Source organism: Caenorhabditis briggsae (genome assembly GCF_000004555.2).
Source record: "Caenorhabditis briggsae complete genome, chrIII, whole genome shotgun sequence".
Taxonomy (NCBI): domain Eukaryota; kingdom Metazoa; phylum Nematoda; class Chromadorea; order Rhabditida; family Rhabditidae; genus Caenorhabditis; species Caenorhabditis briggsae.
The window spans coordinates 1498385-1517418 of record NC_013490.2 but is presented as its reverse complement, the minus strand read 5'-3'; the positions used below and the strand labels follow the sequence as shown (position 1 = coordinate 1517418).

The 19034-nt window shown below is 37.5% G+C and overlaps 2 protein-coding genes across 2 annotated transcripts in view; one reads left to right on the top strand and one right to left on the bottom strand.

Moving 5' to 3' along the window:
* Positions 1 to 5123, bottom strand: part of Cbr-unc-71 — a gene marked incomplete at both ends in the record, with an annotated part of 5664 nt that extends 541 nt beyond the window's left edge. Inside the window, 8 exons of the mRNA XM_045243398.1 lie at positions 289 to 317; positions 428 to 1987; positions 2320 to 2820; positions 3520 to 3591; positions 3640 to 4026; positions 4241 to 4423; positions 4456 to 4523; positions 5069 to 5123. Coding sequence (XP_045095792.1) covers positions 289 to 317; positions 428 to 1987; positions 2320 to 2820; positions 3520 to 3591; positions 3640 to 4026; positions 4241 to 4423; positions 4456 to 4523; positions 5069 to 5123 — 2855 coding nt within the window. The remainder of the gene's footprint in view (positions 1 to 288; positions 318 to 427; positions 1988 to 2319; positions 2821 to 3519; positions 3592 to 3639; positions 4027 to 4240; positions 4424 to 4455; positions 4524 to 5068) is intronic.
* A 9644-nt stretch (positions 5124 to 14767) lies between these two features.
* On the top strand, positions 14768 to 15969 carry Cbr-cco-2 (the record flags this gene model as incomplete). The annotated part of the gene is made up of 4 exons (XM_002640828.1): positions 14768 to 14894; positions 15011 to 15076; positions 15480 to 15658; positions 15817 to 15969. The coding sequence occupies 4 exons, from the start codon at positions 14768 to 14770 to the stop codon at positions 15967 to 15969; spliced, it is 525 nt and encodes a 174-aa protein (XP_002640874.1).
* Between the last annotated feature and the right edge of the window lie 3065 nt (positions 15970 to 19034).

Genomic DNA, 19034 nt, shown 5'->3' with positions numbered 1-19034 from the left:
GAACGAGTGGAATCATGATCTCTCCGTCGTTATCGATATAGGCGCCGATCGATTTGATGATTTTTCCCTGTCCTGAGCGTCCTTCCTTCTTGAATTCCGCTGAGAGCACGTATTTGTCGTCGTGGGCCTGAGAAAATTATTTTTTGGGTTTAAAATGAAATTTTGAGCTAAAAAACGCATTTTAAGCCGATAATCATGATTTCTTGCACATANACCCCACGCTCTCGTTTCTCTGCGTCTCTTGTGGGTCTGCTAGCTATTTAACAGGCCAACGCGCTTCACGCAAACATTAGCAGATCCACGCTCTCGTTGACCTGCTCAATATTTAGCAGACCCATTCTCGCTATTTTTCCTTCGCAAAAAACATTTTCTCTTAAAAATGGGTCAAAATTCATGCTTTTTTCGGCAATGTTCAATCAATTCCTACCTGCAAATTCTGCAAATGATAGTGATTCTCGGAGAACGGCGACGTCGTCACCGACGCCTCATCATCCGACTGTTGCATTGTTTTCAGCAGCTTCCCGATTTTATTTAGTCTTAACGGCGTCGTGGACGTCGATACATCGGTAAGGTGTCCTGATGAGGAGGCGGGGCTTATTTGAGCGGATGATCTCCACGATCCAAATGATCTTAAGGGGTAGGATCCGTCAGAGTTTATTCCTCGGAACTGTCTGGGGGCAGCGGATGACGTGGATTCCGCGTAGATGTGTTCATTGGTCGCGTAGGGATCCCTAATAAGCATTGGCTGACTTCCAACACTATCCCTAGACCGCAGACTGGTTGAATCTCGCTCATCAGCTTCTGTGATTCGATTTAGAGCTCCGTAGATCCTCTTATTGCTCTTTCTCTTCCTCTTTTCTTCTCTATAGGATGGCATATTCCCAAATTTAATCTGTCGATCTGGGGACTCTTCAAGCTTTTCGTCAGATGGTTTTGGGATCTCCACTATCGATCGGCGACGGTAGCATACCATCAAACATACGAGACAGAGCATCAGGAACATTCCAAAGCCCAGTAGAATGGCGAATAGAGTTATGGTGTCCAGGGTGGTCCCAATATGGGGAATCACAATTTTCTTGGAGCCTATGGAAATGTGGCCATCTCTCTCGCTGGTTTTAAATGGGTCAAAACCCATGCCAGCTTGATACGTGGATGTATTACTGCGAATATCACAAGCGGCACCTGCCCATCCATTAAAGCAAACACATTTAGCTGTAGTTGTACAGTGTCCATGGCCAGAGCACAAAAGAGCCAGATTATTAGTGGGACAAGCTGTCGCAGAGGTTACAGAGGACATTTCAACGCAGGATCCGCCCACGCAGACTCTACCGGATCCACAGTTGGTGCCATCGGAGACCATAGATGCTTGGTAGGCACTTCCTGAAGCTCTAGTGCTCAGCGCAATCGATTTACATTGTACTTGCTTCTCATTTTCGGTAAAATGAAAAGTGAAAGCTTTCAACGTGGCATCTGTAGGCGTCAAGGATCCAGAATGGCAGTGTAGGGTACCACATCGAGCGTCCTCCAGTTGACAGCTATGGTAATTTCCATCGTTTTGAACTCCACAGTTTGCATATTCGGCTCCTTTGGTATTCTGCTCAAAGCACACGGGTTCAGCGACCCGGGCTTCTCGTCCCCATAGCTTTTGACATTGCTCATGATTATCTGAGCAATTCCCTCGCCAGCACTGTCCATCCTGCCCGCAGACCGTTCCATCGATTAGGTGGCCATCTGGAGGACAGTCCCCGGATTTTCCATCACAAACTTCTGCCACGTCACATGGGCTTTTTGAGGAGCGACAAGTTTCTCCGGATTTGCGAAGCTCACATCGATGACAGCACTTTTGATGGGCGGCGCATTGAGCATGAGGTCGTAGGGTGCATGTCAGCGGGTCGCAGCACGGATCCTGGCAGTTTTCACGTGTTCCACAGTCGCATTCTTCGTTGCCGTCGACGATGCCGTTGCCGCATTCGCGAAGTTCGGAGACCTGGAAAAATTTTTATAAAGAAAAAATCTAGGCCATGACCTTAAAAAATCTAGGTCAGGATCTAAAAAACCTAGGTCATGACCTGGAAAAATTGGGTCATGACCTAAAAAAAATCCAGGTCATGATCTGGAAAAATCTAGGCCATGGACTAGAAAATCTAGGTCATGACCTGGAAAAAATTGGGTCACGAACTAAAAAATCTAGGTCATAATCTTAAAAAAATCTAGGTCATGACCTGGAAAAATTAGGTCATGGCCTAGAAAAAATAGGTCATGACCTAGAAAAATCTGAAAAATCTATGTCATGACCTAAAAAAATCTAGGAACTCTCACCTGAAATGGCTTATTCAACAAGCACTGAATATTTCCATCCTGCCAAATCCCATGCATCCGTGCCACCGAACACTTTGAGAATTGCCACGTAAACGGAGCGCCCAGTCTTCCCGGCTGCTGTCTCATCACACATTCTGGCGATGGTTCACAGCTACACGCCGTAGTATCATGCTCCAAACCGAGAAGATGTCCAATCGATTGTGCCAGTAATTCACCATTCCAATGCGTAGCAAACTGCTCAACACCCCTCAGAATAACCGCCGATCGCGCGGTACAAATCGATCGAATCGCCGCGTTCGAAACTTCTTGATTCGCGAAGCCACCGGCGCCGGTGAACAGAATCGACGCGTCCTTCTGAATGTGATAAATGTGGCCAGCCGCGTAATCCACAACTCCTGATAGTGTCCGTTCGATGTCTTCGTGTAGATCGATTCGTTGAACGTCGGACCATAATTCCACGTAGACAGCTGATAGACGAATGTTTAGGTCTCGGGAGAGCATCTGGAAAGAAAAACATTGATTACAATCGGCGAAAAACCTTTTAAAAATCGATAAAATATTGATTTTGGGCCAAAATAGCGAATTCGTTTCATTTCTCTGCGTCACTCATGGGTCTGCTAATTATTTAGCAGGCCAATGCGAACACTAGCAGTCCAACGAGACGCAGAGAAAGAGAGAAAGCGCGTGGGTCTGCTAAATATTTAGCAGACCAAGTCTCGCATTTTTGGGTCATTTTTGAGATTTCCCATGGCTCAATTTGTCTGAAATTTTGCTATCACATCAAATTGACAGTGAGAAATTCAAATCTTCAGTCAGAATTCCAAAATTTTCAGTTTCAGTTGAGCTATAGGGGTTTTGAAGAAGCAATTTTTTGAAAAATGACATGTTGGCCTGCTAATTATTTAGTAGGCATATATATATATACATATATACATATCAACAATAAGTCAAAAAAATTTTTTTGCGTTTTTTTGGTATTTTCTCGCTTTTGTGTTTTAAAAATGGGTCAAACTGTATGATTTTTTGTCGTTTTTTCGGATTATTTGCGATTTTTCGGTTATTTTCTTACATTTTCTCTCGAAAATGGATCAAAAATCATGCTTTTTGGTGATTTTGCAGGTTTTTCTCACATTTTCTCTCAAAATGGGTCAAAATTTATGATTCTTCGTCGTGTTTGCAGGGTTTTTAGGCTTTTCTTACCGAATCGGCGACATTCAGCGACTCGAGCATATAGGAGATGGCGTCCATGTCGTGTAGTCCGCGTTGTTTCATCTGGAAAAATACATTTCCTTGAAAAATTCAAATTCTCCGATCACTTACAAACTCATAGTCCGCGATCAACGCCACTTCGACATATTTCGTTCGTTTCGACACGTCTCTTTTAGCCAAATTAGGCTCCACCCCTTCGTATCGTCGATGATGCTTCCGATGTTTATGCTGAACAATATTTTCCGATCGCTTAACCCGTTCTCCAACAGAATGAGCCATACTGGACCCGCATTTCGCTTCTTGACCCCATTCGGATTTGTATAAAATGTGGGGATGTCTTCTGGAATTTCGATCACCACCGTCGAGAGGCCATATACCGTAGGTGGTACCATTGGCAAACGAAATGACACCACGGAGTCCGTTACAAGAGCTCAGTGCCACAAATGAGCTCTCCTCACCGCCTACCGTACCTTGGTAGTAGCAATTTTCAACGCGGTTCTGGAAAAATTGAATTTTTAGAACTTGATCTTTGATACGTAGTCATAAAATATTACGCTGATTAGAACGGCACCAAAATCAGAGCTCTAGCTTAAACAAGAACCGAGTTATGACCCATTTTTGACCCAACTACACTGTTAGTGTCCATATCTCGCTTAATTTTCAAGCTAAAGCTTTGATTTTAGTCTTATTCGAAATTTAGACTCTTCCTCACTTGTATAACCCTCTCCCCATCCGCGTCCAACTTATGAAACGCTGTCTGATTCAGGAAAACAAAATTGTTCCGTTCCAACACCAATTTCAGCCGTCCCAACTGTGTCGATCTAATAACAATTGTGACATGAGCATAATGTTCTTGAGCTTTCAAAAAATAATTCCGGGTGTCGATTCCGATTCGCTCGTTTTGTCACGAATTTGAAACGGGTGCACGATTTCGTAGCCGTCCGCTCGCATCGTTTCCATGAACGCCTTGTTGGCAGTCGTTTGGCGAATGTCTACTGAAAATTGGAGGCTATAAACTACAAAAAATCGAAAAAGAATCCTGAAAAAGCTTCAAAATTAAAGGTTTTATGCGCTTTTTTCTAGTTTCAAACATTAGCAGACCACTTCTCTCGTTTCTCTGCATCTTGTTGGTCTGATAAATAAATAGCAGGCCAACGAGACGCAGAGAAACGAGAGGAGTGGTCTGCTAAGGTTTGGAAACGCGTTGGCCTGCTAAATAGCTAGCAGGCCAACGAAGACGCAGAGAAACGAGAGCGTGGGTCTGCTAGTGTTTGCACAAGCCATAAACACTAGAAGACCCACGAGACGCAGAGAAACGAGAGAGTTGGCCTGCTAATTATTTAGCAGACCAATGCTAGCTTGCTTGGGTCATTTTTGAGATTTCCCATGGCTCGATTTGTCTGAACTTTTCCCATTATATCAAATCGACTACGAGAAATTCAAATCTGAAGTCAGAATTTTAAAATTTTAACTTTCAGCTGAGTTATAGGGGTATTTAAATGAGCAAATCTTTTTCAGACTACAAACTACACACACAAACCTTTCGCTATCACCTCTCCTATCGAGCATAGCACTATCATCAGTAATCCAACCATTGTAGTAGTTATTCTTGTCAATTTTTATAGGTTTAGCAGCATTTGGGGAATCTGTGGGAAACCTGAAAATTGAATTTTGAGGGTTAAAAAGGCAAAAAAGAGAATATTCGTCAGCGAACAAACAATGCTAAATGAAGCATAAAAGTTTATAGTGTTTGCTAAGCAAACTTCGCTCTACTGATAATCGGTTAAAAAATATTAAACAAATGTCGATGGGGCGTATGTTGTGTTTTAAGGCCTGCTAAATATTTAACAGACCAATATTTCTCTTTTTTTAAAATTTGTATCCTTCAAAAAGACACCAATTCTGAACACAAAGAATTTGAGCAAAACAAATTTCTATGAATAAATAAAAATCTCGAAAATATTTAGTATAGTACTCAACACATAAAAAGGGAATTCTCTTCCCATTCTTCATCCGATTCGCATTGCTCATCTCCGGAGAGAGTTATTCTTCTTTAAAATCCGAGCAGAATCCGAGAAGAAAGGGGTCCGTCCCTCTTGAAAAAGAGGACACTAAATTCGTTCAAATTCAATTCGGACATGGAAAAGTACTCGAAATCTTTACTTGTTAGGTCTGCTAAATATTAAGATTACAAACTACAAAAAACCGGAAGAAAAGCTTGAAAATTAAAGGTTTTATGAGGGGTTTATTAATTAGCAGACCAATGTGCTTCGTTCAAACATTAGCAGACCCACGAGAGACGCAGAGAAACGAGAAGGTTGGCCTGCTAAATGTTTAGCAGATCAATTCTAGCTTGATTGGGGCATTATTGAGATTCCCCATGGCTCAATTTGTTTGAAACTTTGCTATTATTGTCGGATTAAAAAAAGCATACTTGTAAAATTCCGGGCCGGGCCTGAGGAAAATTTCAAGGTCCGGAAGGCCCGGTAGCAAAAATTTTATCATTTTGAACCGAATTTTGAACTCTCAATACATTTTTTTTATATTTTTTTTGTGCTTTTTGGATTGCTTGTCTGTTTAATCAAAAAATATCAAAAAAACTCGAAAAAATTTTTTTGATCGAAAAAATCACATAAGGGTCCCCCCTTATGTGATTTTTTTTGGTTTTTTGAAATTTTCAAAACTTGTGGAATGACAGGCCCGCCGGGCCGGGCCGGGCCTCGGAAATTCGGGAAAAAGCCCGGCCCGGCCCGTTACAAGTATGAAAAAAAGTGACACCTGAAAATCTCGGAGACGGCGCTCGTGTCGATTTACGAGGGGGCGGAGCGAAAACGGACACTGTAGATAACAAATTTATTCATGTGAATTTAGTGGGATTTTCTGAACAAAATTTTGATTTCTTGATATAAAAACGATCGCTAGCATCTCTAGAATCTATTTTTAAGCAAAAAACTAAAATTAAACACGAAAGTAGCTCGAACAAGCCGAAATTCTGAAATATTACGTTTTTGCCGCACTTTTTCGTAGATCAAAAAAAGCAAAAGTTTTTAAATTCTCAGGTGTCACTTTTTTAATTCGACAATACATCAAATCGACACCGAAAAACACGAAACTGAAGTCAGAATTTCTAAATATTCACCTTGAGCTGAGTTATAGAGGATTTAAAGAGGCCTATCTTTGAAAAATAATATTCGACTATTTAATATGGACATTTTGAAGTCTATTTTAAAAGAAATTGCTGGAAAAAATGTGTCTAAACTAATGTTGACCTTCTAAAAACGAATTTGAAGTCAGAAAATGCAAAATTTAGGATGTTTTTAGCTTAAAAGAGCTTAAAATAATCTTTAATTGAGATTCCCTCAAATCTCGACAATTTTCGGTCACACAAAAGTACTCGAAAATTGTGGGAATGCGCCGCCCGTTTTAGTTGAGAAGAAGAACGGGAGGCGCCGAAAAATTTGCATATGAATGGAAATTTCTCGCTCATACACACATACTCAAACACATTTTGATATTCATATGCATTTTTCGAGAGTGATGCGGATACTAGAATTCACTAGAATTCATTCTCACAGCCCCGTTGAATAGTTTGAATCGTTTGGCGGGAATTTGAAAACGCTATTTGTCGGAAAAATAGGGAGGAAAACGGCAAAAACGGGGGTTTTGACATGATTTAAAACTAGAAAGGCAGAAAAATCGAGTTCAGTGAGCAATTTTAGACCAGAATAGTTCAGCATAAAGTCAAAAATCGCAAGAAAAATCGATTTTTCGACACATAATTTGAAATTTTCAAAATTTTGCGAGAAACGCGCGAGAAAGTAGATCAAAAATTAATTTCTAGCTTTTGAAACGAATTTTTTTTAAACACACAATGTTCTGCTAAAAAACTTAAGAAAATCAGTTTTTAAAAGCGCCTAAAAGGGCCAAATATAGTCAATAGAGCAAGAAAGATCACTCTACTCAGAGAGACGCAGACAAAAGGGCACTGTCCAGACGGTCCCGGTGTATGTGCTGCCTGTCAATGTCTCGTCAGAGGGGACCAGATGACCCTTCATGGGGGACAAAAAGAGAGAACAGGAGAGAGAAAAAGAGGGAAAAGGGGGAACGACAGGTGGTTATGTAGAAGAAGACACCCCCAGAAAAGGATGACATGGATATATAGAAGAGTATGTCCCTTTAAAGGGATCCCACGTTTGAAGGAACCCCATGTTTAAAGGGACAGGTGGTGAACAACAACAAGAGATTTAGTTTCAAAATGATACATTACCTAGATTGGGTTTTTATAAGCTTTGATGAATGGCTAGCAGACCCGACAATTAAAGATTTGCTCCATTAAAACCTTATAACTTAGCTCAAAGTGAAAATTCAGATTTGGATTTGGATTTGTCATAGTCGATTTGATAAAATACCAAAATTTCAGACAAATTGAACCATGGGAGATCCTGATAGGAGCCCAAGAAAGGTCGCATTGGTCTGTTAAATAATTAGCAGACCAATCCTCTCGTTTCTCTGCGTCTCTCGTTGGTCTGCTAAATAGCTAGCAGACCAACGAGGCGCAGACAATTAGATAGTGGTCTGCTATTGTTTGGGTGGTGCGCATCGGTCTGCAAAATATTTAGCAGACCACTTCTTTCGTTTCTCTGCGTCTCTCGTTGGCCTGCTAATTATTTAGCATAAAAATTATTTAGCAGGCCTACGCGCTTTCAAACATCAGGCCCTGCGCTTTCAAACATTAGCAGACCAACGAGACGCAGAGAAAGAGACGTTGGTCTGCTAATTATTTAGCAGACCAACGCTAGCTTTCTTCGAGCTTTTAAACTTATTCCCAGGGCTCAATTTGTCTGAAATTCTGTTATTTTATCAAATCTACCACGAGAAGTCCAAATCTGCAGTCAGAAATTTGAAATTCTATCTTATAGCTGTGTTACAGAGGTTTTAATGGAGCAAATCTCAAAATCAGGATCTTTTAAACTTTATTTTAAACATTAAAACTGCAAAAAACCTAGCTCCTAAATTAGAACTTCCTCTAATTCAGTGCAAAACTATCCGGAAGAGAAAAATTGCGAAACTCTTGGCAAAACTGAGCACACATTTCCCCTCTCAAAATGTGTCCCCTTGTCTTGGTTCTCAATCAAAAACGATCAGATAAGAAGGGACCGGACCCCCTTGTCTACTAATTTCAATGGCTTCTTCTGTTCTCTTGTCAAAACTGGTGATCTAGATTATTCTCGACCAGTCCAGTCTATCCCTTTAAAATGTGTTCGGATTCAGAATTCTCTTGTTAGAGGGGAAAAGAGAGCAAAAATAATGAATAGAGGAATAGTTGTGAGGGGGTTTTCTGGAGACGCGCCATCACATAAACGATTAAGAGGAGAAGGACGTCTTCTAAGGAATTGGCTCTTCTCTGTGAATTGCAAAGTATGAAAAATGGAAGAAGAGGGGAATGAATGAATTGGGAGGGAGAAGAATGAAGAATTATTATGGGGAAAAGTTTCGGAATGGAATTTTGAAAATTAAAAATGTTCCAAAAATTGGAATTCTTGAAATCTTGAAAATTGTCTAAATCCGAGAATCTAACTTTTCAAAACAATCAAAAACTATAAAATCCTGAAAAGTTGAAAAAATTCGAAAGATGAAAATCTGAAAATTCCCAAAATCCTTGAAATTTTGAAAATCATAAAAGTTTGAAAATTCCAAAAATTTAAAAATTTTGGGAATTTACAAAAACTTTAAAATCCCAAAAATTAAAGGAAAACGAAAAATTAGAGAATAATTTTTTTTTTTTTTTAATTCCGAAAAATTGAAATTTTTGAAAATTTTGAAAAATCATTTTTTTTAATTTCACAAAAAAATGTAAAATTCTGAAAACTCTTAAACTATAAAATCTAGAAAATCATAAAAATTCAAAAGTATTAAAATCCAAATTTTCAAATTTCCGAAAATTTGAAAAAAATAGAAAAATCAAAAAAGTTCCGAAAATTATAAAATCCTGAAATATCACGAAGTTGAAGAATTATAAAAATTCTATTACAAAAATGTTTTGATTTTCAAAAAAAAAATCCAAAATCCTGAAAAGTTGAAAAAATTCGAAAGATGAAAATCTGAAAATTCCCAAAATCCTTGAAATTTTGAAAATCATAAAAGTTTGAAAATTCCAAAAATTTAAAAATTTTGGGAATTTACAAAAACTTTAAAATCCCAAAAATTAAAGGAAAACGAAAAATTAGAGAATAATTTTTTTTTTTTTTTAATTCCGAAAAATTGAAATTTTTGAAAATTTTGAAAAATCATTTTTTTTAATTTCACAAAAAAATGTAAAATTCTGAAAACTCTTAAACTATAAAATCTAGAAAATCATAAAAATTCAAAAGTATTAAAATCCAAATTTTCAAATTTCCGAAAATTTGAAAAAAATAGAAAAATCAAAAAAGTTCCGAAAATTATAAAATCCTGAAATATCACGAAAGTTGAAGAATTATAAAAATTCTATTACAAAAATGTTTTGATTTTCAAAAAAAAAATCCAAAATCCGGGAAAACAAAAAAAAAGAAAATTTCCGAAAATTTGGAAAAAAACAACTTTTTTTTCAAATTTTCAAATTTTTCAAAAAAAATCATAAACTAAAAATAGTCAACTTTTCGATTATTTCACAATCAGTTAGTTACTCCATTTTTCTCCTAGACCAGATGGGGACGGGCGGTCGGGGGACACTGACTCATAATGCATTTCTAACGGGTCCTCTAGGATTTCGAAATTCTCTTTTTTCTATTTTCCTGTCTGTTTTTCGAAATGTCCGGATGTCCACACATATATTTTTGGTTGACCGCGGCTTTAAACTTTCCATAAAAATTGTTGACCAAAACAAACAACCAAAAAAAAAAGAAAATTCTAGAAAAATAGGGAGTTAGAAGAGAAAAAGGCAAGAAAAGACTCCAGAAGACATAAAAAGAAGGAAAAGAAGAAGGTTTTTGAGTTGATTAGGTTTTCACACCCATAGGAGGAGAGAAAATGAAATAAGGTCCTTGAAAAAAATTTCTGGAATTTTTCTTTAAAATTTTTTTAGAAGAAAAAACAAGGATTCCAAATTTTGGAATATCTCAAAAACCAGAAAAGCTAGCAAAAATTTTTTAACTATGAAATTGCGCAGCTTTTAATTTCACACATTTTTATAGTTGAAAATTTTTTGATAGCTACAGTAGTTTCTGAGATATGCGTCTTTAAAGTTGGCGCGGTACAACCCATGGGTGGGCGCCGGGAGGGCGGGTATCTTTAAAGGCGTATATCTCAAAAACCAAAAAAAAACTAGCTAAAAATGGTTTACTACATAATTGCTCATCATAAAATTTTACAAATTTCCTAGTGAAAATTTTGCGTCTAGTTACTGTAGTTTTTGAGATATGCGCCTTTAAACTTGAAACCATCCCAGACCATCTGTTGAAAGCCGGTAAAATCCTGTCTTTCTGTGTGTGGATAAACACAGAAGAATGGATATTTGAGAATAAAGGAAAAAGGAAGAAAATCTCCTGGGGGACATAAGGGGGGACAGTTGACACCAAACAAAAGCCGATTAGTTGCCCCACCCCTTCATTGGGTCTCCAGGGAAAACAGACGGAACGCTTTCTGGTACTAATTGAATTAGGCATTAAGAGTAGGAATATTACAATTAGAAACATTAAAAATGTTTGGGGTTGCTGGAAATAGCGTTTTGAAATTTCGAAAAAAAACTCTTTTGGACATTTTTTTCAGTGTGAAGAACTTTCAGACGGCCTTATCTCGAAAACCAAGAGAGCCAGCTAAAATCTGCCAGTTAATAAATTGCTTAGCATGAAATTTCACACATTTTGATAATTTACAACTTTTGATAACTACTGTGGTTTTTGAGATATGTTAAAGATTGACCCTCCCGTCGCCCGCCCACGTGCTGCGCGCCCACCCATGGGGTGCGCCCCGACTTTAAAGGCTCGTATCTCCAAAACTACAATAGCAACCTAAACACAACAAACTACAAACATGTGTACAATTTTATGCTGAGCAATTTTGTAGTTATCCATTTTTAGCTAGCTATTCTAGTTTTTGAGATATGCGTCTTTGAAGTTAAGTGACCCCCAGAGCAGCGGCGGCGGCGGAGAGGGGGGGGGGTAGTGGTTATCATCTTTAAAGGCGCATACCTCCTAAACTGCAGTAGCTATCAAAAAGTTGTCAACTACAAAAACGTGTAAAATTTTATGCTGAGCAATTTTGTAGTTATTAATTTCTGCTAGCTAGTCTAGTTTTTGAGATAGAGCGCGCTTTCTAGAGGTATATCGTTTAAAATGAACATATGGTGTCATGCTCCTTTTTTTTGATGGATTACTATTTCAAAAAAAAAGGAAAAAATAGTATGAAAAATTGAAAGAGTGGTTAGAGAAAACAGACGGTGATAGTGATTTATTTGGGGATAATTACTCCTAATTAGGCAAATTAGGCTCACAAAAGGAAAATGGCTGGAGCTAGCAAAATTAATGGGCCCTAGAAATCCAAAATTAGGCCATGAGCTAGAAATTTGACTTTTTTTTCTGAATATATTTCTTATGATTCTTTCCACATGAATAGTTTTCTAAACAAAAAAAACCAAAAAAAGTTTTTTTTTCAAAAAATAAAAAAATTCTAAAAACTACATGTGTGTGTACATATGTATGTCAATCATTCATGAGATAGAGCGATGCTATATATATGGCCGGAAGGATTAAGAAAAAAAAAGTTTTTGTGAGAAAAATGTGAGAAAATTGAAGGAGGATGAGCAAGGGGGGGCGAGAAAATTGAGGCAATTTTTAAAAATTTTTGGTATTTTTGAAAAAAAACATTTCGAAAAAAGTGGTCTCAGGTGTTTTAAAATTGATTTTAGATTATTCTTAAGCTCCTTTAAATCTGGAAAAAATTTGAAAAAAAAATTTTTTTCGAAAATTTTTTAAAATTTAGGCTTCAACTTTCTGAAACGAAAATTTCAGCCATTTCCAGACCATCTAAACTAGTCTGCATTACTCTAAGCAAATGCAAAAAGAGTTTGCCACCAAGTGGAATCGAACCTGGGTGTTGAGATTCCCGGATTTTCTGCTCGAAAATCCATTAGGCCATTTGTGAAATTTTTCGAAAAATGACAAAAAATCGAGTTTTTGTAGGTTTTCAGGGTTTAAAAACTGATTTTTGCAGTTTTAAGACATATTTAAACCAGTTTGGGTCAGTTTTTGAGAAAAATGAAAATTCAAAAAATTTTGAAAAAAAAGTTTTTTGAAAATTCAAGTTTCACTATTTTTCAAAATGCATTTTAGACATTCCCAGACCTTCTAAACTAGTCTACAGTACTCTAAACAGGTGCAAAAAGAGTTTCCCACCGATAGGAATCGAACCCGGGTGTTGAGATTCCCAGATTTTCAGATCGAAAATCCACTAGGCTATATGTGCAATTTTTTGAAAAACTTTTAAAATGGGGGTTTTTATGGTTTTCGGGGGTTTCAAAACGGATTTTTGCACTTTCAAAATACATTCAAGCTACTTTTGATCATTTTTTAAAAGAAAAAAAATCAAAATTTGTAAAAAAAAAATTTTCAAAAATTCTAATTTTTTTATTTCTTTCAAAATATGATTCAAACTAAATTAACTATGTCTTAAAATGCAAAAATCAGTTTCAAAACCCCTAAAAACCATAAAAACCCTCTTTTTTGCCGTTTTTTAGAAAAATTGCTCAGATGGCCTAGTGGATTTTTTTCCTCGGAATCTCAATACCCGGGTTCGATTCCACTCGGTGGCAATCTTTTTTTAGACTTCTGAAGAGTACTGTAAAAGAGTTTGAACGGTCTTGAAATGTTTTTTTTTTGAAAATTCTAAATTTTGAAAAACCAATTTTCAAAATGGAAAATCGGAAAATTGGCTAACTAGAAAGTATAGAAATGTAAAAATAACGCAAAGGTGTAACTTTTCGGGTCGGGTCGGCACCCATTGACCTGGAAAACATTGCACCACAGAGCCCCAGACGAGAGAGTATGGGGAGCAGAGAGACGCAGAGAAAGAGAGGGAAAACTCATAAATCTGTGGCCAAAGGGGTTGGAAGAGGGGCGTAAACGATTAATTGCCACCGCCTTTCTCCGCTTTTCTTTCAAGTTTTATGACTTTTGTCTGTTTGGAAAATTTCCAACGACCTCTTTTTGAAATTTGCCGCCTCTTTGCGCGGTCAGAAGCTTCTGGGATTACGGGGGTGGGTGAAAATGCAACATAGCATGCTTGTCATATGGTTTAAATTAAATTTCAGGCATTAAAATTTGAGAAAATCCCGAAAAGTCAATTTTTGAAAAATAATTTAAAGAAAATCTTGAAAAATCGATTTTTGAAAAGAACATCTTTGAAAATTTTCGAAGTTTCCGGGTTTAAAAAATTTCTTATTTATTTTTAGTCCTAAAAATATCAAAAATTCATTGATTTTCTTTTTTTTCAGATTTTCAACTGAAAATCGCTCCCCGTAAATCGACACGAGCAGAAATTCAAAATTCAAATTTCCCGGCTGAAAAACGGGAGCAACAGCACGCACTTACCGTAGTCGTCTCAACGACACACTCGACGAGCGCGACGCACAAGTGTACGAAACACGCTCCTAAACTCCACCCTCCAGCCCGTCTGCCCGTAAATCGATTTTTCAACCGTTTTTAGCCAATTTTTCGGGAATTTTTTGATTTTTTTCTCAAATGTAGGGTAAAAATGCTTGGAGAATGCGAAAATGTACATTTTAAGCTATGAACATCGCATTTTGGTTCGGGAAAACGTATTTTTCAGGTCAAATTGTATTTTCACCGATATTTCAAGAATCGCTTGGTTTTTTCCCCAAAAGTAGGGTAGAAATATGTAGAGAACTCGAAAATCAACATTTTTCACTTCAAAAATCGAATTTTGGTGCCGAGAAACCTATTTTTCAGGATAAATTAAGTTTTTGTCTAGAACCTTGGTTTTCTTGTAATTTTCAGGTTCTTAGGGAGCGGAAATTTGGAAAATGCGAGATAGAGATAGAAAATTTGTAGAAAATTTCAGGCATTTTTTATCGCAGTTTCTAGGAATTCGCATTTTCCCCTCCATTTTCCTGATTTTTTGTTCTGTTCCGATTTTTGCCATTTTTCTAGCCTAAAAATGCCCGCAGATTGATTTCTGTTTGTTTTCTTTGCGTTTCTTTTTTTTTTGCTCTCAACATCTCAAATTACCCATTTTTCCAGGTAAAATGGCCTCGTTGACCCGTGCCGTTACCCGTCTGGCCGCTACCGGCCGTCAAGCCGTTCGCTCCATCGCCACCACCACTCCAGTCTCCGGACACGGTGACGACGTTATGGAGAAGTGGCCAGCTGATAGTGAGTGTTTTTTTTAAAATGTATGCGTGCCGAGAGAGCGAAAAGAGCAAGAGCAAACACTGCTACGTGCACGAAGCAATGTTTTTTTGTTTGTAGTAAAAAGTATTGATTTTCAGAGTTCGACAACCACTTCATCAACTATCTCAACCGCCCAGAAATCGACGGATGGGAGGTCAGAAAGGGTAGGTTTGATAGAATTTGTAGTTTTTTATCTGCAAAAGGGGCAATGGCTTTTAAGAGAGCTTTGAAAAATTATGCCGCTTCCAAAGTTCCCAAATCTGCTGTTTGTGGGCCCAGAAACTCCAGATTCGGGAACTTTGAACGCGGCAATATAATTGATAAGAATTTGCACTGGAAATATAAAAAATGCCGAACAAAATTCGATTTTTAGATAATATAGAGTCAAAATGATTTTTTTTCTCTAGTGAGCGGCTTTTCTTTGCCATATGAACTCTAAATAGCTCTGGATAAACTAGGCTATACATTCGAAACCTTGCTTCTCCGGAATTTCCCCTCCAAGACCTTGACTTTCTCCATAAATATGTATCTTTCACTTTCCAAACCTTAACGTCATCCATATTTCAGCTCTCACCGAGTTGCACGACTACGACGTCATCCCAGACCCAAAGGTCGTCGAAGCCGGACTCCGTGCTTGCCGTCGCGTCAACGATTTTGCTCTCGCCGTGCGATTCCTCGAGGCTATCAAGATTAAGTGCGGAAACCAAAAGAACCGTGACTCCATCTACGGATACATCGTGAAGCAGGTAAATATTCCTTTTTTGGCACTCAAAACACTGGAAACGTCGTCTCTACTTAGTCATATCTCTCCAGAATGGCTAATGTCGGAATATTCAAGTGTTTTCTCTTTTTCCTCTCAGTCATCAACTAAAATGACCACTATCATCAACATCCTATTTTGCAGGTGGAGCCAACGCTTAAGGAGCTCGGAATCGACACACCAGAACAACTCGGATACGGAGAGCCAGAATTCTTCGTGCCACAACCAGAATACTGGTGGGAGAAGAAGTGGTACAAGGATTACGGATACGACAAACAACCAAACTTCCAATATTAACTATTTTCTAATTGATTGATTTTTGGATAATGTAGTTTGTGTCTGAAGTCTCTCTCTTTTTCTGATTTTTAGAATGTGGATATTGAAAATGATGTCTCAACCCCTCTTCGAGATGACGATATAAATTTTTCCTTCGACTGTTTCCATGCTCCTCTTTTTGTTCTCCAAATTCCCCCTGAATTAGTTTCTCCCCCATTCAAACTCTTTTTTGAAGGATGATTGATGACTCGCCCCTCTTTTCAGCCCCCTTTTGCTCTCTCTCTTTAGGCTCTAATTTGGATTAGTCAACCCCAGAAAAAGAAGAAAAAGGAAAGCAAGAAGAAGAAGAGGAAACAGGAGCCAATATCATTTTTCAAACCGAAAACGAAACTGATTGGAAATGCATTGGAGCCCCCCGGAGCTTGAAAAAATTTGGAAAAAGGAGAATTTTTCAATTTTCCTTTTTTCAAGAAATTTCTGACGCTGGATGTACTTCAAGATGAATAATTCAGAACATTCTGGAGATATCATCTCTCTCTCTTCCCGATGACGATTACTTTTTTGGGCTCTTCTTTGGAAGTCCAATGGACCAAAACCGTCCTTTTTCAAAAAAGGCCCTTTGAAACAATTTTTTGATGGATTACCCTTCAGAAGACGTGGGACGAGGGCTACGGTACTTCTAGTTGTCATTGACAACTGTTCTTTTTTTTTCTTTGAAATTTTTTTTTCCTTTTTTTCGTTTTATTCGAATTTCCAAGAATGACGGGGGGACACTTGAGACGACGTCGACTTCAAGGAAGAAAAATGACAAATGAGAGTCTGGAGGTGGAAATTCTAGAGGAATTTTAAGCCAAAAATGAAGGACATCCGGATTCACAGCTACACAGACAGATTTGTGTGGAAAAAATCTGAAAATGTGGAGATTTTTGGCTGAAAATGAGCAATTTTACACTAATCTGAAAAATTGCTCATTTTCAGCCGAAAAAAAATTTTTTCGCGTTGTTTTTTCAAATAAAAAAATCCTTTTCAAATTGAAATTAGCTAGGGAACTACAGTAATCCCAGCTACGCTTCTAATGGATTCCTCTAGTTCCTCCCAAATTTTTGGAATCTTTTTAGGCCCAGATGACGTTATCTTTTTTTGTCTTCTTCCAAAAACGACGACGTCTTCTGAAGGAAATTCGGAAAAAGAATGTCGTGTGTGCTGCTAATGAATACCCTTGGGGTCCCATGAAAACATGAAAAATTTCTTGTTTTCTTTTTTTTTGGGACACCCGAAAAATGGGACATATAATTATTTTTCTTCATGGGACACATGGAAAACAAGGATTTCCGGTGCTCGCTAGGATTGCTCATATCTCAAACGCTACTGTAGATAGAGGGAAACTGTCGACTGGAATATTGCTCAGCATAAAAATTTACACATTTTTGTAGTTGACAACTTTTTGATGGGTACTGTAGTTTTGGAGTTTTGGAGAGTTTTGGATATGCGCCTTTAAACTTTGGCGCGCTCCGGTAGGCGCCCGGGCGCATATCTCAAAAACTACAGTACCCATCAAAAAGTTGTCCACTACAAAAATGTGTAATTTTTTATACTGAGCAATTTTGTAGTTTGTAGTTTTAAGCTGGCTACTGTAGTTTTTGAGATACGCACCTTTAAAAAATGTTGACCCTGAAAAAAATTTTTTTTGAAAAATTGTTTTTTTTTCATTTTTTTTTGGGTTTTTTTTTGAAAAACAAGGATGAGCAATTAGCTTCTTTCAGACACTTCTGGAAATTTCAGAAAATTTTCTTTTCTAGAATTTTCCAAAAGTTCAACATTTCAAAAAAAAAAATTTTTTCTCGAAATTTTAGGATTTTGGTATCCATGTACCTGTCAATCAGTGGACCTAACTGCCTGTTTTAGTGGTTTTTCTATACTTTTTTTTGACTTTCTTGACTTTCGCCGACACAAAGGGATGGTCCCAAAGTTTTTTGAAAAAAAAAAAGATTTTTGTATTTTGAACAAAAAAGTTCAAAAATCAAAAAAATTTTATTTTAAAATGACTAAATTAAACTGAATATAGGGTTTGAAATAGCTGAAAATGACAAAATTACCACTTTAAACATCTGAAAATCGATTTTTCTATGCATTTTGAGCGATTTTCTGAAAATTGCACTTTTGGCTCAGTGGGATTTTTCCCGACTACCAATCTGACGACCCGGGTTCGATTCCACCTGGCTCCAAACTTTTTTGATTTTTGTGTAGATTACTGTAGGCTACTTTAGAGGGCCTGGGAAGGTCTAAAAGAGGCTTAGACGAGCCTAAAATTTGTCAGGGATGAGCAATGAAATGAAAATGACCCGAAATTCAGCAAAATGCAGCTAGAATGCCTGAAAAAATATTCTAGATTGGAAAAACTCATAAAACTAGATCAAGAATCGAAATGTCGAGCTCTAAAGTTGTTTTTGAGCGATTTTCAAAAAAATTGCTAAATTGGCTCAGTGGGATTTTCGATAGCAATCTCACAACCCGGGTTCAATTCCTCTCGGTGGCAATCTTTTTTGATTTGTGTGTAGACCATTTTTAGACTATTTTAGACTTGTCTCGAGCTGAAATTGCGAAATTTCAGAAAAATCTGGAATTTTTGAAAATTTTTTAAAAATAAAATTTCATAAATTTTACTGAATCTAGGTTTGAAAATGTTCAAAAAACACGAAAAACCATTTTTAAACACATAAATATCGATTTTTCGATTGTTTTTGAGCGATTTTTCAAAAATTGCAAAAGTGGCTCAGTGGGATTTCCGACCCGAAACTTTGGAAAACCACCACCCGAGTTCGATTCCACTCGGTGGCAAACCTTTTTGATTTTTGTGTAAAGTACTGTAGACTAGTTCAGAGGAGCCTAATAGGCCTAGAAAAGCCCGAACGGGCCTTTGTGGTCTAATCAGGGCCTATTTTCCAAAATTGCTAATGTAGTTTGACCTATTTTTTCCAAATTTTTTTTTGGGATTTTTTTTTCTCCCACGAGACTCATTTGAAACTACTGGTTTCCCCCCCCCCCCCCCCTTATTTTTGTTTTGTTCCTCCATTTTTTCCATTTTC